This window comes from Convolutriloba macropyga, chromosome 12, assembly GCF_964194025.1.
Source record: "Convolutriloba macropyga chromosome 12, txConMacr16.3, whole genome shotgun sequence".
Classification (NCBI taxonomy): Eukaryota; Metazoa; Xenacoelomorpha; order Acoela; family Convolutidae; genus Convolutriloba; species Convolutriloba macropyga.
Window position 1 is genome coordinate 41,536,532 of NC_134479.1, and position 26,809 is coordinate 41,563,340.

Here is a 26,809-nt window from a genome sequence, read left to right on the forward strand (position 1 = left end):
TTTTTTTTTACTATAACTGTAGTCGAATTAAGCAGACTTGAAAGTATCAAACAATAGGCTTCATAATCAGATTAACTTTCTATGAAAAGCACGATTACGTTTGATCAAAGTATAATCAATGCTCAATTGCGCAAATATAAATACTTTTTAAAAAATTGTTCAGTCTGAGAACAGAGGCGTTCGACTAATTTTGCAAGTATTGAAAATAATATTGAGCTTGATTGTTCATTTGATTTCTAAAGATATTCGATGAGACGCAAAACAGAAACTATAAACGAAAGACACCTGTCTTGAATTGAGCATCATTCAGAAGACCTCCTTTTGTACAGGGGAAAAACTGTTAAATTAAATATGATTGTCTGTCCTTTCTACTGAATGATAGTTGTCTGTCTTCAAATACAACTCAACGCTATCGCTGAAGCCTAACATAAATAGGTGCCGACATGAAATTTAATCAAACAAAATAATTCAATAAAATGGCCTTCAAAGTCAGAAATACAAAATGGGAAAAACAACGTAGAAATCGGAAAAAACATGAAAAGGATCATTGACTGCTAGGATAAGATGGAGGTTCATTTGAATTTGTACACTAGTTCCGACCACCAATAGAAAACTTGGGGATTTTAGCCTGCTTTACTATACTTCTGACCAGTTATCTTGCGGCATTGCTCAGTAAATTTTCTTGGATCAATATGATCGGTTGTAAATAACTGTTGGAAAAAAATTCAGGAAAGAAAAATTTGTATGGTGAAAATTCTTCAAATTCAAGATTTTGATGTTGGCAAAATTTATCTACATCAGCCCCATTTCGGGTAATTCCGTATTTTCATCTGACAGACTTACAACAATCCCAGATCTTGAGACAAAAATCAAAGCTAAGTCAAGCCGTCTCTGTGTACGTTCGCGATAGCTGTTTACTATGTAAATAAAGGATTGAATTAAATATTGAAATGAATGGCTTGTGAATCAAGAGAATTAGTAGCTAAACAAAGGGAGTGAATTTTAAGCGGGAAACTTTGCGTGTGTTTACACAATTGAACAAAAATCAGCCTTAGAGAGTAACATCAAAAGTCAATACATGCGTTGAGTAATTTATATGTTTATAAATTGCCGCCCCCGTTGATGTATGACATCAAAATATATATATATATATATATATATATATATATATATATATATATATTAATTCAGATCATATGTCAGTTTTTGATAGCATCAACAGCTATTCAACCTTATATTACAAGAAAAATCATATTTGGACCAAGTTTGGTCCTTGCGAAGTGCGGCTTGTGAGAATCCAACTGCCAGTGGTCAAGGCTTCTCGTGTCGTGGCTTCTTTAGGATGATCCTATAAAGTTTGTACCATTGTCCGAAAACATGTGAGCTGGGCATCCTCGTCGCAAAATGAACCGTCTGATAGTTTTCAAGCATTCCTTTGTATCCAATGCTTTAGTGATATCCAAATGAATGTCTTTTGTAACAAAGCATACGAAGACTACCAAATAACATTTGGCTTCAGTCTTGTCACATCTGTAAGTCATTGGACCGGTGAAGTCTATGCCCGCGTTACTGAATGGTGGAGCAGGGTTGACTCGTTCTTGTGGTAGGTCGCCTAAGAGTTGAGAAAGGTTACGGCCATTAAACCGAAAATATGTGATGCAGTTTCAAACTACAGACCTTGTCAGCGTTTTCACTCGAATTATCCAGAAATCTGACGCGTATGAACAACTGTTGCGTTTACGCATGAATGTAACACTCGCTGATGACTGTCAAGTACGATTAACTTCGAAAGATGATTTTTGTAAAGCAAGATTGGCAGATTTATTCAAGCAATCTGCTGCTACTAAACGTCCACCAACCATTAAAACTCTTTCATCTATGAAGGGATAAAGTTGAAGGATTCTCGATTTTCGGCTTATGCTCTGGCTTTTCTGCAATTTGTCTATTTCATCAATATAGTTTTGCTTCTGCACATCTCTAACAAGCATATTTAATGCTTGTCACTTGAATTCTTTTCTCTCGATTGGCTTTTTAAGCAAAATGTAAGCAAACTTTAGAACTTGCTTTGCTACTCTTATTGCTTTGTCGAGACTTCCGTAATGTTAAATAGGGAATAATTGGTCGATTTGGTGAGTCGACTGCTGTGTTTTGATCATTGAGCGGGTCGTTTTCCTCCCCTAGAGGTTCGGGATTAGTGCCCGAATCTAGTGTTAATATTTTGCTCCGCACTAGTTCCTTCTTTACTTCTGTTGACTGAAGAATTTCTGGTTGTATTGGGTTAGTCAAGTTTCCACCAGAGAGCCATTCTGGGCCTTGCCACCACATTTTAAGGGATGAAAGCTGTTTTGCTGGCACCGGGCGGGTAGTATGATCGGCTGGATTTTCTTCTGTTGGCACGTATTTCCATTTTTCTGGTGGAATTATGTGTTGAACTTTGCTCAAACGGTTAGCTATGAATATTGAGAATCTACTAGGGGTAGAATTTATCCAAGTTAAGGCAGCTGTTGAATCGCTCCATGCATAAATTTCAGTTGTAAATCCATTTTGGTTTACCGTTGTCGGAACTGTTTGTATCATCTGCGCTCCAAGAACAATTGAGCACAGTTCAAGTCTCGGCATGCTAAGTATTTTTCTTGACGCCAATCTGGACTTGGAACATAGCAAGGTAGACTTGGTCTGAGATGCTCCCAGTGATCGGGCACATACAGCAGCTCCGTACGCTTTTTCAGAAGCGTCGCAAAATAAGTGATGTTGTATTTTTCAACAGCGAAGTTTGCCACAAAACGTGGTATACGTAGCTCAGATAGATGATGTAATCCGATCATCCAGGCTTTAAATTGGTCAGTTATGGTTGCCCCAACATCGTCATCCCATCCAATTTCCATGTTCCCAAGTCATTTGGAAAAGAATTTTGCATTAAAGCGTTACTGGTGTTAGGAGACCGATAGGGTCAAATATTTTACCCATATTGCTCGATATTGCTCTTCTGGTGGTTATATGTACATTTTCAGGATGGGGCAAGTTGCTGTTAAATGGATCTATCAACATTTTTTTGTTAGACGAATTGAAAGTTGAATTTTTAGCTTCAGTATTTTGGGTTCGGCTGTGGCTTCGGCGTTCTTTTTTCGAACATACGTTTGCTGGACCGGGAATCTTTTTAATCGAGAAGTATCGGGCATGGTTCAGTTTTCGAATGGTATTGTTTTTCGCTGCCAAATTTTTCATTTTTTGTAAAATTTTGTCCTCATATGTGACCACTAATTTTTGTTTTTCGGATTTTTGGTTCTCTGTGTTTGAGTAGGTACTTTCAGGTTCTGAAAACTCGGATGACCTCGGGCAGCTATCAGTGTCTGGGACAACATCTCGGATGTCGCCAATGGGCGTTTTTTTGCAGATTTCTGTCGACATCTGTTTTGACCGTTTTTTCGCCCTTTTTGCGGGATTTTTGATGATTTTTCTTTATTAAATCCTGTTAATAATTGCAATGAATTAATCGGGCAAACATGGGGAGTCGCATGGTTAGAAGCGCGAGAGTCCATTAAATGGATTTCCTTCAGTTTTTCACAGTTGACCACTAATTGTGGAAAATCCGATTTTTGAAACTCGTCAAGTTCGACTGATGGACACTCAATAACTGTTTCTTCGTGGTCGGGCAGACTCATAGTAACAACGCTGCACCGACTTTGGGGTCTATTGAAATAGAAAATGTCTATTTTGGGCTGCCAGTTGAGACCCCTTTGATGGTGTGGTCATGTTCACCGATGAAAAGATCTTTTTCTTGTAGTTCCGGGGAAATGGCTTCCATAACCTCATGTGAGTTGCTTAAGCCCACTTGCGAATAGACATCCCAATGGGTACTAGAGTAGTTGTAATGTCTTTGAACAGGTCAATGACTTGCTCTTGTGTGTGACCGCCACCAAGAAGGTCATCAACATAAAATCAGTTGAGTAATGAATTTTTGCAATTATTTGACGAAGCATCTTTTGCTGTATCATGTAGTGCCCTGATGGCGTGGTATGAACTAGACGAAACGCCGTATATGACTCGTGTAATACGGTACTTCTTTACTGGTTGCTGTTGACTACTTCGCCAAAAAATCTGATGAAAGTTACGGTCCTTTTCGTTTAGTTCGATTTGACGGTACATTTTTGTGATATCACCTGATAAAGCAATGCGATGGAGACGAAATTGAATCAGTATCTCAAAAAAGTCGGGCTGTTGTTTTGGACCAACCGGGAGGCAATCGTTGAGACTTCTTCCGTTCGTTATTTTTGCTGATGCGTAGAAAACTGCTCTGCATTTTGTAGTCGTAGAGCTTGATTTCCATACTGCGTGGTGTGGCATCACAAAGTATGTCTCGGGTGGCAGATTATGGTCGCTTTCAGGCACTGCTTCTAAATGTCCTGTCTCAATCATTTCTTGAAAGAATTCTGTGTATTGAGTTTGGGCATCTGCGTTTCGTGAAATCTTGTTTTCAATACCCAAAAATTGTCTGAGAGCTTTTCGAGTTGACTCTCCAATGTCGGGCAACCATTCCTGACTGTCTGGATCAAAAATGGCTTGATGTTGGTCAGTTGGTAGTCGAACTTCCATTTTGGCCATATGTTGTTGTCGTGTCATAGTGATTAATGCAAGCCAATTTTTGGGAGTGAACATCGCTGGAAGAGGTGCTGGAACATCTTCGATTTCCCAAAATTTGGCAAAGGACGTGATTTTGTTGGCAAGGAAGCATATTGCATCCGACTTTACATTAGGTTTATCTGCTGATTCTTGGTTAGCTAATCATGAAACTAGGTTAGCTAGTCCAGCCTAGCGTAGTTTCTGTGAGGCATAAAGAACCTTGTTTCAGTATTCGTCCTTTTATTATCTGTGTGTATGCAGAAATACCAAGTAATATGTCTATTTCGCCTGGTTGCCAAAATTGACCATCAGCCAAATTGTAAGTCTTCAAGTCTGAGTAGTCAGTCTCTCAAAGGGGCTGATTTGGATTGTCGCTGGCTGTAACTGTCTTCAGCACTACGCAGTTGAGTGTAATATTTTCCCCTGTTTTGAGAATAATTTCTAAGTTTGAGAGAACCGTCATCCGGCATTGAGTCTTTCTGATTGACCCCTATGATTCTTTCAATGGAAGGTTTTGGTTGTAGTCCCCGTGTCTTGCAGGCTTTTGCTGTAACTGCATTGATATGGGCTCCTGTGTCTAATAATGCTCTTAGATTGTGTAATTGTTTGTTTCTACCAATTACTTGAACACGAGCAGTTGGGAAGATAGTCATTTGGCAAGATTTTTGAGTCAAACTACAAGCATGTGTGCCTGGTGTAGCATTGAAAGCCTCATGTAAAAATGTATGATGCTTACCCTGACATGTTTTGCATCCAGATTGTGACGAACATTGGTCACTTTTGTGATGGAATCTCAAGCAATTTTGACAGGACTTACTGGCGGCTATGGCAGAGTGCTTATCTTTCGCTGAAAGACCTTGAATTTTGAGCAAGCCCACGGAGCATGGCATTCCTTACATTGAGTCTCGACACATGGATGTTTGAAGCCTTGCTTCGATCGCTCATCGCGTCCAGTGACGTGCAGATTATCTCGCGACATCGCTCAGTACATTTTCTTGGATCAATATGATCTGTTGAAAATAACTGTTGAAAAAAAAGGAAAGAAAAATTTGTATGGCGAAAATCTTTCAAATTCAAGATTTGATGTTGGCAAAATTTATCTACATCAGCCCCATTTCGGGTAATTCCTTACTTTCTTCAGACAGACTTACCACAATCCCGGATCTTGAGACAAAAATCAACCTGATCAAAGTCGTCTCGGTTCCCAACTAACGAATGAGTATGTATGTTTGGACAATGTTCCAACTGATCAAAAGTCAAACAATTAAAAAAAATTCATGGACGAAAAATCTGTTTTCTCCAAGGATGCATATAATCAGATAGCTAGTCGAACGCATCCTTATATCCATCCTTTTTCATATAATAGTTTAACATTATCTATATTAATTTTTGCGCGCTGGAGTTCGGACTAACAATAGAAACATCCAGTATCTATTGCCTGTAAAACAAACTGTTCGGCTTTACGTCAAGGAACTGTTTACTCGATGTTTTGGATTGATTTGAACATTCGAAAATGCATATTTTAAACCTTTGTTGGATCAAATAAGATTGCTGGAAAATACCTGTTGAAAAAAAAATAAGGAACAACAAATTGTATGTCAAGTTTCGAAATTATAAAGATAGTTCCACCTTTTCGTCAAGGAAAAACTGTCAAATGATAAAATCTGAAAATCATATTTTAGCCAAATCGGCAATGAACGCAGTCTAAAATCTAATACTCTATAGTTAAGACTTAAGCACATTTCATGACACAGTAGGATTGGAAAGCGATGTTCCTGCAAACCAAGGTGACAAAAAAACTGTGATAATTTGAAATCTTGCCCCAAACAACAAAACATAAGGCTTGACCGGCGCCGATGAAACGTGACAAATAAGGAAAATATATAAAAGAAGAATAATCGGGCTCATTAATCAATCATTTCAGGAAAAAAAAGAAATATTCCTTTGCCAATTCTTCAATTTTCTAGTTAAATCTAAACCAGGTGATTAATCTAGACCATTTTATGTAAAGTTAAGAACATTTAAATAGAATGTAATATCAAACTGGTAGCAAACAACACCTAGGTATCTAGCACCGTGTTTTCCATGAAAACGATCCGAAACAAAAATCAAGTTTTTTTAAAAAAAATTCGACTCTCGTCCGGTCAATTGATCTCAAACGAAAGTCAAGAAGTTAGTTAGCTTTGGCGTAGTGAGGCTAACGTAATTAGGCTAAAACCAATTAAAACAATTAAAGACGACAACACTTCAAAGGCTGCTTAATTTATAAAGTACTCAAGCGTCCCTTAAAATTGTCTTAAAATGAAAATGAGCATTAAAAACGTACTATTATCCTACCATTACATCATTTTTACACCCTTCAGGAATATCCGAGAAAATGATTTTTGTCAAAAGTTCTAGCGCAAAGAGTGAATGAACAATTTGATTTTTTTTCTTTTACAAAAATTGCCTCTTTTTGTGTACTTCAGAGCTATGGGGCGCGGAAAACTTCAACGAAAATATTTATATGTAATTGTGGGATGGCAAAAAATTGAAATGCTGCAAATGCACAATAAATAAACATAGCAAGCAGATTGCCGGAATAGCTGCGAAAGAATAGACCTGCGTGCCATATAATAGAGATAGAAACAGATACAGATCTAAATTGAAAAAAAAATTGACGCCACCCAAAAAACTAGGCTAAAAAACATTCAGCGATAAATTAATAAAGCTTGTTAAAACTCATTCCACAGAAGCCTCTTATTAAGGACCCTTACTGCACATATGAGTTCCTTTGACCTTAAACAAATTCAAATTAAAATTAAGTTTTAAAGTGCAAAAGTCATTTTATTGAGTGAGGTAAGTCACGTATGATCAAAATCTAATCACGCTAATAACCTAAAAGCTTTCGCTAAAGCGAGTGAGAAATTACGTCACGCGCGCAAATGCCGTTAAATAAGGAAAATATATAAAAGAAGAATAATCGGGCTCATTAAACAATCATTTCAGGAAAAAAAAGAAATATTCCTTTGCCAATTCTTCAATTTTCTAGTTAAATCTAAACCAGGTGATTAATCTAGACCATTTTATGTAAAGTTAAGAACATTTAAATAGAATGTAATATCAAACTGGTAGCAAACAACACCTACGTATCTAGCACCGTGTTTTCCACGAAAACGATCCGAAACAAAAATCAAGTTTTTTTAAAAAAAAATTCGACTCTCGTCCGGTCAATTGATCTCAAACGAAAGTCAAGAAGTTAGTTAGCTTTGGCGTAGTGAGGCTAACGTAATTAGGCTAAAACCAATTAAAACAATTAAAGACGACAACACTTCAAAGGCTGCTTAATTTATAAAGTACTCAAGCGTCCCTTAAAATTGTCTTAAAATGAAAATGAGCATTAAAAACGTACTATTATCCTACCATTACATCATTTTTACACCCTTCAGGAATATCCGAGAAAATGATTTTTGTCAAAAGTTCTAGCGCAAAGAGTGAATGAACAATTTGATTTTTTTTCTTTTACAAAAATTGCCTCTTTTTGTGTACTTCAGAGCTATGGGGCGCGGAAAACTTCAACGAAAATATTTATATGTAATTGTGGGATGGCAAAAAATTGAAATGCTGCAAATGCACAATAAATAAACATAGCAAGCAGATTGCCGGAATAGCTGCGAAAGAATAGACCTGCGTGCCATATAATAGAGATAGAAACAGATACAGATCTAAATTGAAAAAAAAATTGACGCCACCCAAAAAACTAGGCTAAAAAACATTCAGCGATAAATTAATAAAGCTTGTTAAAACTCATTCCACAGAAGCCTCTTATTAAGGACCCTTACTGCACATATGAGTTCCTTTGACCTTAAACAAATTCAAATTAAAATTAAGTTTTAAAGTGCAAAAGTCATTTTATTGAGTGAGGTAAGTCACGTATGATCAAAATCTAATCACGCTAATAACCTAAAAGCTTTCGCTAAAGCGAGTGAGAAATTACGTCACGCGCGCAAATGCCGTTAAATAAGGAAAATATATAAAAGAAGAATAATCGGGCTCATTAAACAATCATTTCAGGAAAAAAAAGAAATATTCCTTTGCCAATTCTTCAATTTTCTAGTTAAATCTAAACCAGGTGATTAATCTAGACCATTTTATGTAAAGTTAAGAACATTTAAATAGAATGTAATATCAAACTGGTAGCAAACAACACCTACGTATCTAGCACCGTGTTTTCCACGAAAACGATCCGAAACAAAAATCAAGTTTTTTTAAAAAAAAATTCGACTCTCGTCCGGTCAATTGATCTCAAACGAAAGTCAAGAAGTTAGTTAGCTTTGGCGTAGTGAGGCTAACGTAATTAGGCTAAAACCAATTAAAACAATTAAAGACGACAACACTTCAAAGGCTGCTTAATTTATAAAGTACTCAAGCGTCCCTTAAAATTGTCTTAAAATGAAAATGAGCATTAAAAACGTACTATTATCCTACCATTACATCATTTTTACACCCTTCAGGAATATCCGAGAAAATGATTTTTGTCAAAAGTTCTAGCGCAAAGAGTGAATGAACAATTTGATTTTTTTCTTTTACAAAATTTGCCTCTTTTGTGTACTTCAGAGCTATGGGTCGCGGAAAACTTCAACGAAAATATTTATATGTAATTGTGGGATGGCAATAAATTGAAATGCTGCAAATGCACAACAAATAAACATAGCAAGCAGATTGCCGGAATAGCTGCGAAAGAATAGACCTGCGTGCCATATAATAGAGATAGAAACAGATACAGATCTAAACTGAAAAAAAAAATTGACGCCACCCAAAAAACTAGGCTAAAAAACATTCAGCGATAAATTAATAAAGCTTGTTAAAATTCATTCCACAGAAGCCTCTTATTAAAGACTTTTACTGCACATATGAGTTCCTTTGACCTTAAACAAATTCAAATTAAACTTGAGTTTTAAAGTGCAAAAGTCATTTTATTGAGTGAGGTAAGTCACGTATGATCAAAATCTAATCACGCTAATAACCTAAAAACTTTCGCTAAAGCGAGTGAGAAATTACGTCACGCGCGCAAATGCCGTTAGTGAGAGGAAGAAGTCATTCAGAAAATTTGACTTTTTCAGCTTTGCTGTGTGAACATATGTAAAACGAAAAAAGATCGTCAGACGACGAAACAAAAAAACATAGCAGGACAAGTCCTGACGTACAATTCAAAGAATTTTCATTGACTAAACTGAAAAACTAGACCTAGAATGGACTAAGAGTGAATTGAGAAAACCGTTTTAAAAAAATCAGATCAAAAAATAAGAAAAAAAACAAAAAATCAATGTCAAAATGCCGCATGTGAACAAAAAACCATTAGCGAGAAACCGAATTTTTGTTCAAACATCGTTTTCTCACTCTACTTTAAAATTACAGCGAAAAAATTCACGCCGCAAAACCACTCGCTTTTTCGCTCCATTTCCTGTTTCGGCGTGACCAAAATCACTACTCCAATTTGACTTCAAAAATCATGAAAATGTGTGAACAGATCTTAAAAAAAAAGACAGCGCCCCAATACAATTCAAATTCTTTGAATTGTAAAAAACCAAGAGCACCGCAATATAGCTACGCTCAGCTTACAGCTTCGCAGCTATAAACAATTTCTGTCATTTTGTTGGATATTATCACGGGAAAACAATTGTTAGGGACACTTTAGTACAAGTGAAATTTAAAGAGCACTGTACACTGCAAAAAAGTTTTCTTCCTTCCGATTGAACTAACAAAGCTTAGATAAGGTTTCCAAGGTAAATTTCAAAAAAACCTTTGTTTCCTGTATTCTGCTTCTCTATTAGACATATGACGAGCCCACCCTTGTTAATAACTTCCAAAAAGTTGGCACTTCAATTTTCAAAAATCAAAAACTTCTGATGATTTTTTTTACTATTCAAACCAAAGTTGATTTCAAATCCAGATACGAAATCCATACTATTTCCAACAGCATGCACCTAATTTCTTATATAAGTATATATCCTTCAAGCTGTACATGTGAATATGACTTAATAATTGCATGTACTTTGCAAGCAAACAAGGCTCAAAATGTATTAAAAATTTGGTTAAATGAAGTAGAAAATACAGCACGTGAGCTGCTCAAGGAACACCAACAAATTGAACCCAGTGTCTCGGAAAAACTAATTTTGCCGCTGCATTCCCTGAATACAACAATCTAAGCAAATAATATGTTTTGACTGCAAACAAGAGCGAGGACTGGCAAAAGGACCGTTCAGTCCTCTATTTAACCCAGCTGCAGCGACTGCGAAGTTATTTTTTCAACCACTCCGAGTGCACCTATTTTGAAAGGGAAAATCCAACGGATCAATTGCAAGTTATTCTCAAAGTACTCTAATTTGAAGTTGTGATAAAAAAATTTTGCGCTTCGTTGACATTTTCAACCCAAGTCTTTAATGGACAAGCTCTTCTAACAGCATTGCACAACATTGGACCGCAAAACGTTAGAGATGTCTTATGATAGTTTTTGGTTTGATAATGAAATTAAGTAATGTTATTGGTGTCTACGTGAAATGATTGTTCGCCTCGGTAAAAATGGTGGTCGGAACAGAAACACTTACTTTCCATATCATCCAGCTCTGTTTCATCTATAAACACACAAAGTCAGCTAAATATAATCTCAAAAATATTTGGACTTCAAAACAAATCAAAAGTCATCGAGCTGAACTAAGAACAATGTGACAACGGTTTTATAATATAAATATCATCAGCAAATAAAATTTATGACATCTGCCGCTTTTTGAATGCAAAGAATACGTATGGTCTGGTCTGAATACTTAATATGCATTTTCCTCATCGGAGCCAAACCACCGACACGTTAATCTCAGGGGCATAACAATCAGATCTATTAACACAGACGGCAAAAGCGGATATAAAAATACTAAGAGGATATGAAAGCAATACTCAATAACCATGTAACTATTATATTCGTAATGTTTTAGTTGCAGTCACACTCAAATAAAATTGCATCGATTAATTGTGCACCACGTATTTGACCATCAAATAACTTTGTACGTACCTACTTACACGAGAGCAATAACGGAGAAATTGAATTTGAAATTATAAAAAGGCTGAAAAACTGAAATGGATGCACAAACAAACAAGGATCCGACCAATTAGGCATCAAGTTTACCTAACAACTTGGAACTGTCTTGAATTAATTTCAACTACAATTAGTTCACATTGAAAACTTTTGTATTTCCATCTGATATCCAGGACATCTAACAGGAAATTAAGGGATAAGCAGAAGGGAAGTCAAGCTTGGGAACAAATAAAATATACTTACTTTCCAACTCGCTCAGTTCTATTTTCTCTGAAAAAAAAGATGGTAGCTGAGAACAATTCAAAGGTAAACGCAACAGCCAAAGGGGTATAGCACCAAATTTACCGGAAAAATGCAAGATAGTAGCTATAAACTTTATTAACCATGTATAATGAAAACTTCTTTGTGTTAAAAATATCTTGGCTCAGGCAAGAAAAACAGCGTATTACGAATAGTGATTAGATACGGATATATTTCCTTTCTCCTTATTGAAAAAAAGTATTTTCATGTGCATTTTAAAACAAATGGACGCCTTCGAAATTATAATGGCTCGTAAATATGGCTAGTAGATATATGGCTCGCACCTAAAACATATAAGCCATTGTAATGTTGCAAAAATTTAAACAAGGAGGATCGCTAATGTGCAATCGTACAAAGTTGCAACGCGTTAAAAGCAGATCAGTTTATCAAACTAGGAAATGTGAAAACTTTTTTCCTGGATAATACCATCGGATATTTATTCTAAACAACGAGGCTCGGAAATGTGTGCTCACACATAATGTTCCGACCCCGCTCAAACACGTTTTTTACTTAATTGTCCACCAAACGAGGAAGAGATAGAAAATTTACAAAAAAATCGATTATTTCGCGAACAAAATTGGTGTAAACATTTAATCCCACTTTAATCTCCAATCACTATACAAGTCAAAAAATAAAACATTACAGTGCCGATGATTCCTAACATTAAGGAGAGTAAGAGACAAGCCAAACAACAAAATCAAATATGAACAACAAGCATTACTCATGGCCAAAACGCTATGTCTATCCATTTTTTTTGAAATTAATGGAAAAGTAAAAACGGCATCCGATAAAAAAACTGCACTAAATGAAGTGCATTTCACGAGAAAACAAATGTGACCTGTCTTTATTGAGAATAAAAAAAACAAGTAGACAGAAAACAAAAAAGGCACTTCGAAAATACGTTTAAACTTTTTGAAAACAATTAAAATTGAAGTCTTAAAGCCATTAGCTATAAGCTGAAACCATTCGATGGCTTCATTTAAAGCGTCCAACAAAGCCATTGTTACCTGTCATTATTCAGAACGGCATGACTTTAAAAAGAACAAATTTAGGTAAGATTCAAAAAGAATCAACTAAATTGGTGCGAGGAAAACGGTCGAAGCCTATAAAGTCTATAAAATCAAAATCTATTCAACACAAAATTGAAAAAATGAAGTGCACCTTCTTTCACAGCTAATAGTGCGACTTCTCAATAAAGTGCCATTAATGTGATGATCGGAGAAAACAGCAAAAGAGAACCTCGAACATGGAAAATGTCAAAATTAAAAAGTTATCAAAACTCAACACTATCAACACCAAAAACCCTCGTTTAAACAATAAAATAGCAGCGAAGACTAAAAGGAAATTGATTTGACAAAGAATACGAGCTCTCGTTGCCAGGACTACACTAAAAGTTGGCAGAATAAAGATTCAAAGAGGCAAATCTCAAAAAAACATCTTTTTTTTGAAACCAAATATTTTAAAACCGCAAGAGATAACAACTGTGAGTTTTCATATAAGAAAAGATAAATAGATTCACTACTGCTTAGAGAGCCAAATGGACATTTCATGAATTTGAAAGCGAGCCAAAAGACTACAAATTAACAAACGAGTACTGGCAGAACTCAAAAATTCAGAAACAATTTTACGCAATTGGCGTTGAAGCCAAAAAACGATATACTTTGTGCTGAGATCTGAGATTATCATTTATGTTCATTGGCCTTTATCTGAGCGTGAAATGACCTGTTGAAAAGTGACGTTTGATCTGAATTCATTCTGTTGAGTAACTAACATATTTTTTTAAAATACAGAGCGAGCAATTACAGCCCGAATATTTTTTAACGACAAATTCCACAATTAAAGTAAAATTGATCTTGCTCCTGCTGCCTCTGCATTCAAACACAAAAATAAATGAAATTTGGCCCAAATAGCTACTTTGACGAAAAAGTCAATACCAATAATGAACGCAGAACTTGAGATGCTTATCGAGTTATGTTACCTGAAAACCATTATTATCAATTGAGAGCATTAGATAGATTCTTCAGATAGCTCCTTCGACACCAAATTAACTAGATTTAGTCATAAGACTAGAAAAAACATCAAAAGCTAACAAAAAAATCAAGAATTCATCACAAAATGAACGAAAACAACTTGTCGGAGCAAGAAAAACCATGCGCTTCTCACAAACAGCACAATATTTATTCATTTAAAGCTCATTTAATGGGGCCCTAGTTTAATTAATTTTCTAAAAACGAAAACAGACTTGCATGTAATTGAGATGAAAAAATAGCACAAATACTTTTAAAAGGACATACAAAAAACAATCCGAATCCTTTTTCAACGGAAAACCGAGGATGCGACCAAAACTGGCCTTCGTGCCTTAGTTCAAATAGTTTTCTAAAAATGAAAACAGACCTGCATGTAATTGGGATGAAAAAATTGCAAAAATAATTTTAAAAGGACATACAAAATACAATTCGAATCCTTTTTCATGGGATAATTGACAATGCGACCAACACTGGCCTTCGTGCCCTGGTTTAATAAAAGTCATGGCCTTCGAGCCCTGGTTAAGAACATTTAAATAGAATGTAATATCAAACTGGTAGCAAACAACACCTACGTATCTAGCACCGTGTTTTCCACGAAAACGATCCGAAACAAAAATCAAGTTTTTTTTTTTAAAAAATTCGACTCTGTCCGGTCAATTGATCTCAAACGAAAGTCAAGAAGTTAGTTAGCTTTGGCTTAGTGAGGCTAACGTAATTAGGCTAAAACCAATTAAAACAATTAAAGGGGACAACACTTCAAAGGCTGCTTAATTTATGAAGTACTCAAGCGTCCCTTAAAATTGTCTTAAAATGAAAATGAGCATTAAAAACGTACTATTATCCTACCATTACATCATTTTTACACCCTTCAGGAATATCCGAGAAAATGATTTTTGTCAAAAGTTCTAGCGCAAAGAGTGAATGAACAATTTGATTTTTTTCTTTTACAAAAATTGCCTCTTTTTGTGTACTTCAGAGCTATGGGGCGCGAAAACTTCAACGAAAATATTTATATGTAATTGTGGGATGGCAATAAATTGAAATGCTGCAAATGCACAATAAATAAACATAGCCGGCAGATTGCCGGAATAGCTGCGAAAGAATAGACCTGTGTGCCATATAATAGAGATAGAAACAGATACAGATTTAAATTGAAAAAAAAATTGACGCCACCCAAAAAACTAGTCTAAAAAACATTCAGCGATAAATTAATAAAGCTTGTTAAAATTCATTCCACAGAAGCCTCTTATTAAGGACCTTTACTGCATATATGAGTTCCTTTGACCTTAAACAAATTCAAATTAAACTTAAGTTTTAAAGTGCAAAAGTCATTTTATTGAGTGAGGTAAGTCACGTATGATCAAAATCTAATCACGCTAATAACCTAAAAGATTTCGCTAAAGCGAGTGAGAAATGACGTCACGCGCGCAAATGCCGTTAGTGAGAGGAAGAAGTCATTCAGAAAATTTGACTTTTTCAGCTTTGCTGTGTGAACAAATGTAAAACGAAAAAAGAGCGTCAGACGACGAAACAAAAAAACATAGTAGGACAAGTCCTGACGTACAATTCAAAGAATTTTCATTGAGTAAACTGAAAAACTAGACCTAGAATGGACTATGAGTGATGAATTGAGAAAACCGTTTTAAAAAAATCAGATCAAAAAATAAGGAAAAAAAAAACAAAAAATCAATGTCAAAATGCCGCATGTGAACAAAAAACCATTAGCGAGAAACCGAATTTTCGTTCAAACATCGTTTTCTCACTCTACTTTAAAATTACAGCGAAAAAATTTCACGCCGCAAAACCACTCGCTTTTTCGCTCCATTTCCTGTTTCGGCGTGACCAAAATCAATATCCAATTTGACTTCAAAAATCATGAAAATGTGTGGACAGATCTTTAAAAAAAAAGACAGCGCCCCAATACAATTCAAATTCTTTGAATTGTAAAAAACCAAGAGCACCGCAATATAGCTACGCTCAGCTTACAGCTTCGCAGCTATAAACAATTTCTGTCATTTTGTTGGATATTATCACGGGAAAACAATTGTTAGGGACACTTTAGTACAAGTGAAATTGAAGTTTTCTTCCTTCCGATTGAACTAACAAAGCTTAGATAAGGTTTCCAAGGTTAATTTCAAAAAAAATCTTTGTTTCCTGTATTCTGCTTCTCTATTAGACATATGACGAGCCCACCCTTGTTAATAACTTCCAAAAAGTTGGCACTTCAATTTTCAAAAATCAAAAACTTCTGATGATTTTTTTTTTTACTATTCAAACCAAAGTTGATTTCAAATCCAGATACGAAATCCATACTATTTCCAACAGCATGCACCTAATTTCTTATATTAGTGTATATCCTTCAAGCTGTACATGTGAATATGACTTAATAATTGCATGTACTTTGCAAGCAAACAAGGCTCAAAATGTATTAAAAATTTGGTTAAATGAAGTAGAAAATACAGCACTTGAGCTGCTCAAGGAACACCAACAAATTGAACCCAGTGTCTCGGAAAAACTAATTTTGCCGCTGCATTCCCTGAATACAACAATCTGAGCAAATAATATGTTTTGACTGCAAACAAGAGCGAAGACTGGCAAAAGGACCGTTCAGTCCTCTATTTAACCCAGCTGCAGCTACTGCGAAGTTATTTTTTCAACTACTCCGAGTGTGCCTATTGTGGAATGGAAAATTCACTATTCACAAGGTACTCAAAATTGAAGTTCTGATGAAAATTTTGCGCTTCGTTGACATTTTCAACCCACGTCTTTAATGAACAAGCTCTCCTAACAGCATTGCACAACATTGAACAGCAAAACGTTAGAGATGTCTTATGATTTGTTTGGTTTGATAATGAAATTAAGTAATGTTATTGGTGTCTACGTGATAAAGGCTCAAAATGTATTAAAAATTTGGTTAAATGAAGTAGAAAATACAGCACTTGAGCTGCTCAAGGAACACCAACAAATTGAACCCAGTGTCTCGGAAAAACTAATTTTGCCGCTGCATTCCCTGAATACAACAATCTGAGCAAATAATATGTTTTGACTGCAAACAAGAGCGAAGACTGGCAAAAGGACCGTTCAGTCCTCTATTTAACCCAGCTGCAGCTACTGCGAAGTTATTTTTTCAACTACTCCGAGTGTGCCTATTGTGGAATGGAAAATTCACTATTCACAAGGTACTCAAAATTGAAGTTCTGATGAAAATTTTGCGCTTCGTTGACATTTTCAACCCACGTCTTTAATGAACAAGCTCTCCTAACAGCATTGCACAACATTGAACAGCAAAACGTTAGAGATGTCTTATGATTTGTTTGGTTTGATAATGAAATTAAGTAATGTTATTGGTGTCTACGTGAAATGATTGTTCGCCTCGGTAAAAATGGTGGTCGGAACAGAAACACTTACTTTCCATATCATCCAGCTCTGTTTCATCTATAAACACACAAAGACAGCTAAATATAATCTCAAAAATATTTGGACTTCAAAACAAATCAAAAGTCATCGAGCTGAACTAAGAACAATGTGACAACGGTTTTATAATATAAATATTATCAGCAAATAAAATTTATGACATCTGCCGCTTTTTGAATGCAAAGAATACGTATGGTCTGGTCTAAATACTTAATATGCATTTTCCTCATCGGAGCCAAACCACCGACACGTTAATCTCAGGGGCATAACAATCAGATCTATTAACACAGACGGCAAAAGCGGATATAAAAATACTAAGAGGATATGAAAGCAATAAACAATAACCATGTAACTATTATATCCGTAATGTTTTAGTTGCAGTCACACTCAAATAAAATTGCATCGATTAATTGTGCACCACGTATTTGCCCATCAAATAACTTTGTATGTACCTACTTACACGAGAGCAATAACGGAGAAATTGAATTTGAAATTATAAAAAGGCTGAAAAACTGAAATGGATGCACAAACAAACAAGGATCCAACCAATTAGGCATCAAGTTTACCTAACAACTTGGAACTGTCTTGAATTAATTTCAACTACAATTAGTTCACATTGAAAACTTTTGTATTTCCATCTGATATCCAGGACATCTAACAGGAAATTAAGGGATAAGCAGAAGGGAAGTCAAGCTTGGGAACAAATAAAATATACTTACTTTCCAACTCGCTCAGTTCTATTTTCTCTGAAAAAAAAAGATGGTAGCTGAGAACAATTCAAAGGTAAACGCAACAGCCAAAGGGGTAAAGCACCAAATTTACCGGAAAAATGCAAGATCGTAGCTATAAACTTTATTAACCATGTATAATGAAAACTTCTTTGTGTTAAAAATATCTTGGCTCAGGCAAGAAAAACAGCGTATTACGAATAGTGATTAGATACGGATATATTTCCTTTCTCCTTATTGAAAAAAAGTATTTTCATGTGCATTTTAAAACAAATGAACGCCTTCGAAATTATAATGGCTCGTAAATATGGCTAGTAGATATATGGCTCGCACCTAAAACATATAAGCCATTGTAATTTTGCAAAAATTTAAACAAGGAGGATCGCTATTGTGCAATCGTACAAAGTTGCAACGCGTTAAAAGCAGATCAGTTTATCAAACTAGGAAATGTGAAAACTTTTTTCCTGGATAATACCATCGAATATTTATTCTAAACAACGAGGCTCGGAAATGTGCGCTCACACATAATGTTCCGACCCCGCTCAAACACGTTTTTTACTTAATTGTCCACCAAATGAGGAAGAGATAGAAAATTTATAAAAAATCGATTATTTCGCGAACAAAATTGGTGTAAACATTTAATCCCACTTTAATCTCCAATCACTATACAAGTCAAAAAATAAAACATTACAGTGCCGATGATTCCTAACATTAAGGAGAGCAAGAGACAAGCCTAACAACAAAATCAAATATAAATAACAAGCATTACTCATGGCCAAAACGCTATGTCCATCCATTTTTTTTGAAATTAATGGAAAAGTAAAAACGGCATCCGATAAAAAAAACTTTAAAAAGAACAAATTTAGGTAAGAATAAAAAAGAATCAACTAAATTGGTGCGAGGAAAACGGTCGAAGCCTATAAAGTCTATAAAATCAAAATCTATTCAACACAAAATTGAAAAAAAGAAGTGCACCTTCTTTCACAGCCAATAGTGCGACTTCTCAATAAAGTGCCATTAATGTGATGATCGGAGAAAACAGCAAAAGAGAACCTCGAACATGGAAAATGTCAAAATTAAAAAGTTATCAAAACTCAACACTATCAACACCAAAAACCCTCGTTTAAACAATAAAATAGCAGCGAAGACTAAAAGGAAATTGATTTGACAAAGAATAAGAGCTCTCGTTGCCAGGACTACACTAAAAGTTGGCAGAATAAAGATTCAAAGAGGCAAATCTCAAAAAAACATTTATCTTTTTTTGAAACCAAATATTTTAAAACCGCAAGAGATAACAACTGTGAGTTTTCATATAAGAAAAGATAAATAGATTCACTACTGCTTAGAGAGCCAAATGGACATTTCATGAATTTGAAAGCGAGCCAAAAGACTACAAATTAACAAACGAGTACTGGCAGAACTCAAAAATTCAGAAACAATTTTACGCAAACGGCGTTGAAGCCAAAAAACGATATACTTTGTGCTGAGATCTGAGATTATCATTTATGTTCATTGGCCTTCATCTGAGCGTGAAATGACCTGTTGAAAAGTGACGTTTGGTCTGAATTCATTCTGTTGAGTAACTAACATATTTTTTTAAAATACAGAGCGAGCAATTACAGCCCGAATATTTTTTAACGACAAATTCCACAATTAAAGTAAAATTGATCTTGCTCCTGCTGCCTCTGCATTCAAACACAAAAATAAATGAAATTTGGCCCAAATAGCTACTTTGACGAAAAAGTCAATACCAATAATGAACGCAGAACTTGAGATGCTTATCGAGTTATGTTACCTGAAAACCATTATTATCAATTGAGAGCATTAGATAGATTCTTTAGATAGCTCCTTCGACACCAAATTAACTAGATTTAGTCATAAGACTAGAAAAAACATCAAAAGCTAACAAAAAAATCAAGAATTCATCACAAAATGAACGAAAACAACTTGTCGGAGCAAGAAAAACCATGCGCTTCTCACAAACAGCACAATATTTATTCATTTAAAGCTCATTTAATGGGGCCCTAGTTTAATTAATTTTCTAAAAACGAAAACAGACTTGCATGTAATTGGGATGAAAAAATAGCACAAATACTTTTAAAAGGACATACAAAAAACAATCCGAATCCTTTTTCAACGGAAAACCGAGGATGCGACCAAAACTGGCCTTCGTGCCTTAGTTCAAATAGTTTTCTAAAAATGAAAACAGACCTGCATGTAATTGGGATGAAAAAATTGCAAAAATAATTTTAAAAGGACATACAAAATACAATTCGAATCCTTTTTCATGGGATAATTGACAATGCGACCAACACTGGCCTTCGTGCCCTGGTTTAATTAAATTTCCAAAAATGAAAACAGACTTGCATGTAATTGGGATGAAAAAATTGCACAAATATTTTTGAAAGAACATACGAAAAACAATCCAAATCATTTTTCATCGGAAAACCGAAGATGCGACCAAAACTGGCCTTCGTGCCCTAGTTTAATTAATTTTCTAAAAAATGAAAACACACTTGCATGTAATTGGGATGAAAAAATGGCACAAATATTTTTAAAAGGACATACAAAATACAATTCGAATCATTTTTCTTTGGAAAATTGACGATGGGATCAAAACTGGCCTTCGTGCCCTAGTTTAATTAATTTTCTATAAATGAAAACAGGCTTGCATGTAATTAGGATGAAAAAATGCATAAATATTTTTAAAAGGACATACAAAAAACGATTCGGATATGTTTTCATCGGAAAAGCGACGATGCGACCCAAACTGGCCTTCGTGTCGCTGCACGGCTGTTGAAAAAGACAGTTTTTCTAAAACGGTGCGTAGTGATTTTTTTGGAAACGAAATCATTATATATCAAACGTCAACTAAGCATTTTTCAAAAATATCGGTAAATTAGCGAAAGACCAGAAAAAAGTTATTTCCAGAAAACTGTCTTATGAACCGGGGGTAATATAAGCCCATATCTGAAAAAATGACGATTGTGCCAGCAGTTAAATGTCCACACTACCCGTTAAACTAGACGAAAAGGCCACAACAGCATATTTGCTAAATTTTTATGAAAAAGCGAAAATCTTCTGAATTATCAAATATTTGGCTGAAAATTTATCAAAACAGTAGGTTAAAACATTTCACCAACTCCATTTTAGCTTTAAATATGAAACCAATGTGAAACCAAGGAGAGAATATTGTCATATTTTTAGCAAAAATTAATCAAAAATTAAGCAAAGTTACGAAAAATCTGATCAAAATGCCCGAATCACAAAACTTTGGAGCTCGATAACTGCCTGTAAAGAAATTCAAAAAATCCTTTTAATTCCATATTCTACGCTGGACGGGCTTTTAATGATACCTCTCATAACTCTCTACGATGAATATATCGAGCGGCGAAAATTGACAAACAAAAAAACCCATTTGAGTAGATAGTTCCTCCCCCCATATAATGAGGTCGGAGCAATTAGTCTTAAAGAGAGTCCCCTTCCTATCAAGCTTACCTTAAGTTTTTCTTTGAAAGTTATTTTTTTCCAATATTCCATTTAAAACAAATCAACCGTAGCATTTTATCAAAAAAACTATACAGCGAAAAATAATCAAAAAGGCTCAACAGAAGTGAGGAAACAGACTGCTGGTCGAAGATCACATCTTGAGGCCAAAACTACGTACCAGCAAAAATACTGATTTTCCAATGTTCTGATTTTCAACTAAAATTTCAAAACGCAGTGCAATTTTTTAACAAGGCACTATATAATTACCTTTTTGTAACATTTATGAACTTTCAAATAGAATTTTATAATCACAACTTAAATGCAATAAATGCGTGCAGAAGTCATTTTTTGTTCCGACCCCTCTTGAGGGGGGAGGAACTATATACTCAAATGGGTTTTTTTTGTTCAGACAATTTTGGCCGATCGATATAATAAAGAGTTGTGAGTGGTATCATTAGAAAGCCCGTCCAGTGTAGAACTTACAATTTAAAAGATTTCATAGGGGAATATCGAGGTTTAAAATTTGGTGAAATTTAGGCGTAATTCAGCCGTTTTTGTTCACATTGTCGGTATTTTTGACCAATTAACCGAGTTTTCGTCAATTTTGCTAATAAATGTTAAAATTGTTAACAGTAGTGTTATAGATTTTATCACTAATGATAGAGGAGTGTTGTTGAAATTTTCGATTCGAGTTTTTTGGCTACAACTTATGCTAAAATCAGAACTTTTTCGTCACAAAATGGAACCAAATTTGATTTTTGAGTCCACTTGCTTTTAATTTGCTGGAAGTAGATACCTTAAAACTGCGGCCATATTCATCATAGCTGTACTCCCGCTGGCTTTATGAGTCTTCCGGACTTACCATTTTGCCAGTTTTTTCAAATTTAAACTCGATAATTATATAAAATTAATTATTTATTTTTGACAAAATGAAAAATTTTGTTTAAAATTGATCTATTTCGCAACAGTTCAAAATTGAATGTTTTGTTAGACGCGCACCAATATCTGGGTTGATCTTGATCTCATCATGGATCCATACGAAAAAATTTTTTAGATTTTACTGGGGCGCAACCTTTTTTTCAAAATATTTCCGCTATGTAAATGGTTTTTATGTAAATTACTGACAAGAATTTCAAATCGGGGCACAATTATTGACAGCCACTATTGACAGAAACGAGGCCCAACGAGATTATATTTTGGTTTCAGAGTTAAGCTCATGGTTTTTATGGCTCTGACCAAATGTTTTGATAAAAATTTTATGGACTTCCTGCGTTTTGCTTTCATTTGTTATACTTTTTGCAGCCCAATGACTTAGTGTCCTCAATCAAAGGTCCAGTTCGCTTTTAGGAGGTATAATTGAACCTAGACAGTTTTTTCAGTTGTTATCTAATGTCTGTTATGACTTATCGGTGAATGAAAATATAGGTGAATTTTTGAACTTTGCCACTATTTTATCTTATTTCTCTCAACTTCGGAAGCAATCGCAGCAAAAACAGGTGGAAACCAATGTCCTGTGAGTTATAAATTAGGGACGGTAATGGTTTTATATTCAACTAATGGTTCCTTTAATTTGATACAACGCGTTTCCACTTTTTTATTTTTGATCAATTCCATTTTTTATGAGTTCATATTGTTTCCTTGTCGAATCATTACTTTATTGACAAGTCCAATTGAAGAAAAGCATAGTAGAAGGCAAAACGTTGCAAAAAATCGTATCTGGATAAATTAATTGTTTTTGTATAATAGTTTATGCTTTTGGGCCGAGACAATTATCTCAAAAAATTGTGTGCATATTTTTGATTTTGCCTATGTTTATCTTTTTTTTCGTTGTTGTACGCCATACACCCGATAACAATAGGTCTCAATTGCTTCCCCAGGACCTATGATACAACTCAACCTAGTTAAGATGGCAAGTGTTTGTTTTAATAACTTTGAAAAAAAATTTAAAAAAGTTTTTCATCTATCTCCATTTTACTTTCATTTTTGTCACCATGTAACTCAATCTCACTCATTAGAAGTCTCAATTACTTTTGTTCATTCAAACGTTTTTTTTGCGCTTGTTTACACTTTGTGACTGATTGCTTCGACCATTTAGTTTCATAAAAATTTTGGAGATTTTATACTGTTCAATTTTTGGGATCCTATTTGTTATCTTGTCTAAGTAGTCCTTTTATAAGCAAGATTCGTTGATGTTACGATGAGGGGGAAAAGTGATGATTTACTGTTCTTGCAGGTAACATCTTATAACTATAGTGCCTTGAACAGTGCGATGTCGTAAAATTGTTTGAAGTTTTGGCTTCTTTATGTATTTGTTGTTATTTTGTGGGGTCGTGACTTAGTCTCATTATAAACAGGCCCAATTGGCTTCCTGGGGTGTTGAAACTTAATCCATCCCTTCTTGTTGAAGACCTATATCTGTTAAGACTTTTGAGAATATTTGTTTTCAGAAACGTGTTTTTGAGCTTCGTCTTTTTTTTAAATAGATTTCGGTCGATTTGTAGCTCAGTCTTTGCACACACAGGTCACAAACAGTTTCCAATGAGCTACAATTTAATATTATAACGAATTTAGCTTCAAATATTTGTTTCTTGGCTTTGTTACTACTGTTACGAGATTTCATAAAATGTTAGATTTTTATATAATTGTCCTTTTTAAAGGATTTTTGTTTTCTTTTTAAATTATAATAATAATCGTAGGTCCCATTGCCTTTGAAATTTTGTGCAATTGAACAATAGATAACGACGTGTCTCAAATGCTTCCTATGTAGATATAAATGAACATATTAGTGATTTCAGTAGATATTTAATGACATTAATAACTGTGAAATTAATTGTTCTCAAAAATGGAAGTGTTTTCGAACTTCGCACCTATTTGCTCTTTTTGTCGACCTGTTGACCAGTCGCATTGAGGACAAGTCCCATATCTTTTCTAATGGAGTATAGGATTAATTGTTTTGTTTAGGTTTTATCTGATGCGAGTTTGATTTTGTTATGATTTTTTTTTATTATAGACATCGAGTTTTGGTCGTAAATAATGTTTGCTGATTGATTTTTAGTATTGTCGTTTCTAGTAGCCCCATTATCAACAAATTTCATCGGCCCTCTAGTGTGCCATTATTGTGTTCCATTGGTTGTTTATTGAACGATGTGTATGTTTTTGAAAGTTTTCTATGTCCTCATCATTTGGTAGCCAATTAAGTCAAGGATGTGGATGAGCGGGGTCGGAACATTATGTGCGTACGCACATTACCGAGCCTCCTTGTTAGTATTGCAGGATGAAAGGACTGATCAAGCGTTTGTTCGACAAACTCGTACCACAATTCGGAAATATGGCTGCTGTGAGCGAAAAATTGCATTTTCACTTCCTGTGGTTTGATCTTGTGGGTCGAAACAAAAAGAATGGAGAGTATATTTTTTTAAAAAAACACAAGATGAACAATAACTTCAATTATCGCTTTTGCGGACTGTTAGTTTTCAACAGGTGAAGCTATACATCAGTAGCGATTACACATAACCTCTTGTTGATGCTACTGTGTTATCTCTTATAAACTATACTAACCTTTTCGTTAATAGGAGCCAGTACAAAACTTAGCAATACTTATTACATTTATAGCTGTCACTAGGTGTGTGAAGGCCAATATTAAATTAACATTTAAAAACGTGGAATACTAAATTACTTTTACATACAATGCACGCACAAATTATTATGCAGGCATTAATAAGCAGACAAAAGTCTCAAATTTTGATAAAAGCTGAGAAATAAATTGATGTAAAATGTTTCTCGATTATATTTTTGTCAAAAATATAAAATTATTTCCTATATGAAAAATTTAATCAATTCGCGATAAACACTGCCTAAGAATAATATGCTACAACTAAGTTAACAAAAAAACCACTAAAACAATAGCTTCATAAACAACTTAAACAATATCATACAAAAAACTGCCTTTTAAAAGCGGCACGTGAATATAGAAAACCACTCGTGTATCGAAAAATAAATTAAACCAACATTTCTCGCTCTGTTTTAAAAGAAGGTATGAAATTTTTTAAACTTTATTCACTCCCTTGACTTTCGGTTTTTTGGTCGATCACTTTTCAAAAAACCAAACCATAACGCCTCTTCGAGTCTTAAAAAGACATCTCTCGGAATCAAAACCAGAAAAACCCTAACGCATCTTCCAGTAAGAAAAACAAAAGATCGCTATAACTCCTCTTCTTCGAGTCGTTAAAAAAAGAGAGAGCCTAAGTAATAGCATTTGAAAGGCTGACGCCGGCTAACAAAAATCTTGATAACAAAAATGGTAGTAACAAAAATCCTGATAAAATAAAAACATAGCCGGACAAGTCCTGATCTAGAAATCAAAATTTCATTGACTCAAAAAAATTTAGGCCTACAAATGATTAGGATTGGCTGAAGTAAAAAAAAATCAAAAAAGCGCGAACTTGAACAATAAAAATCAAAGCCTAAGTGCCGCACGTTAACAAAAACCCGCACGTCAACGAAGACCATAATCCATGGACCAGAAAGCGGATTTTTGTTGAAACCCCGTTTTCTCAATAAACTCTAGTGGAAAATTTTGAGCCAAAAACCACTCGTGAATAAACTAATTACTTCAATAATTACTTTGAATTCAAAAATCATGAAAATGTTCAAAGATCTTCAAAAAGAACAGCCCCTCAAAATTATTTATATTCATTGAATTGAAAAAAAATTAACCATAAGATCAACAATTAGCCTTCCAACGCTTTGCGATAACTGAGAAAAACCTAAGAAAAGGACAAAAATAACAGAATTTTTTTTTTAAAAAAAGACTGCTTTGCATCAATAAATCCTATTCAAATCGAAATAGAACTTGTCTAGGATCATTATACTAAAATTAAGTTAACGATAAATGCAAAAACATAGCCGGCAGATTGCCGGAAAATAGCCGCCGTTGATTCCAATAAGCATGAAGATTTTTGTACAAAAACATTTTTTAAGTCCGATTTATTTTGATGGCATTTCGTAGTTGAACATACTTCTGTTTCTTAAAGAGAGGCTACAGGGGCTGCTATCGTAACCAATAAGCATTAGAGATGTTAACTAAGACTTATAGGAACGACGTTCAAATAGCGGGCATCCAAAATTGGGCTTTATGGGTTTATCCCGTTTTTATTTCTGAC

The 26,809-nt window shown here is 34.7% G+C and overlaps 2 protein-coding genes across 17 annotated transcripts in view; one reads left to right on the top strand and one right to left on the bottom strand.

The window, feature by feature from the left end:
• LOC142350892 (polyadenylate-binding protein 2-B-like) overlaps positions 1 to 26,809 on the top strand; it is a 442,128-nt gene that overhangs the window by 182,614 nt on the left and 232,705 nt on the right. The window lies entirely within an intron of this gene.
• LOC142350889 (anoctamin-4-like) overlaps positions 1 to 26,809 on the bottom strand; it is a 152,180-nt gene that overhangs the window by 123,626 nt on the left and 1,745 nt on the right. For 11 of the 16 annotated variants that reach the window (XM_075402882.1, XM_075402877.1, XM_075402886.1 and 8 more), the window contains exons 3-4: positions 18,150 to 18,176; positions 11,208 to 11,234 (exon numbers count right to left, since the gene is read on the bottom strand). The exons of 1 other annotated variant lie outside the window; for it this stretch is intronic. In XM_075402882.1, coding sequence (XP_075258997.1) covers positions 11,208 to 11,234; positions 18,150 to 18,176 — 54 coding nt within the window. Of the gene's footprint in view, positions 1 to 11,207; positions 11,235 to 11,665; positions 11,837 to 11,932; positions 12,039 to 18,149; positions 18,177 to 26,809 lie in introns of those variants that run through there. 4 more of the 16 variants (XM_075402889.1, XM_075402890.1, XM_075402876.1 and 1 more) reach the window with 4 other exon arrangements.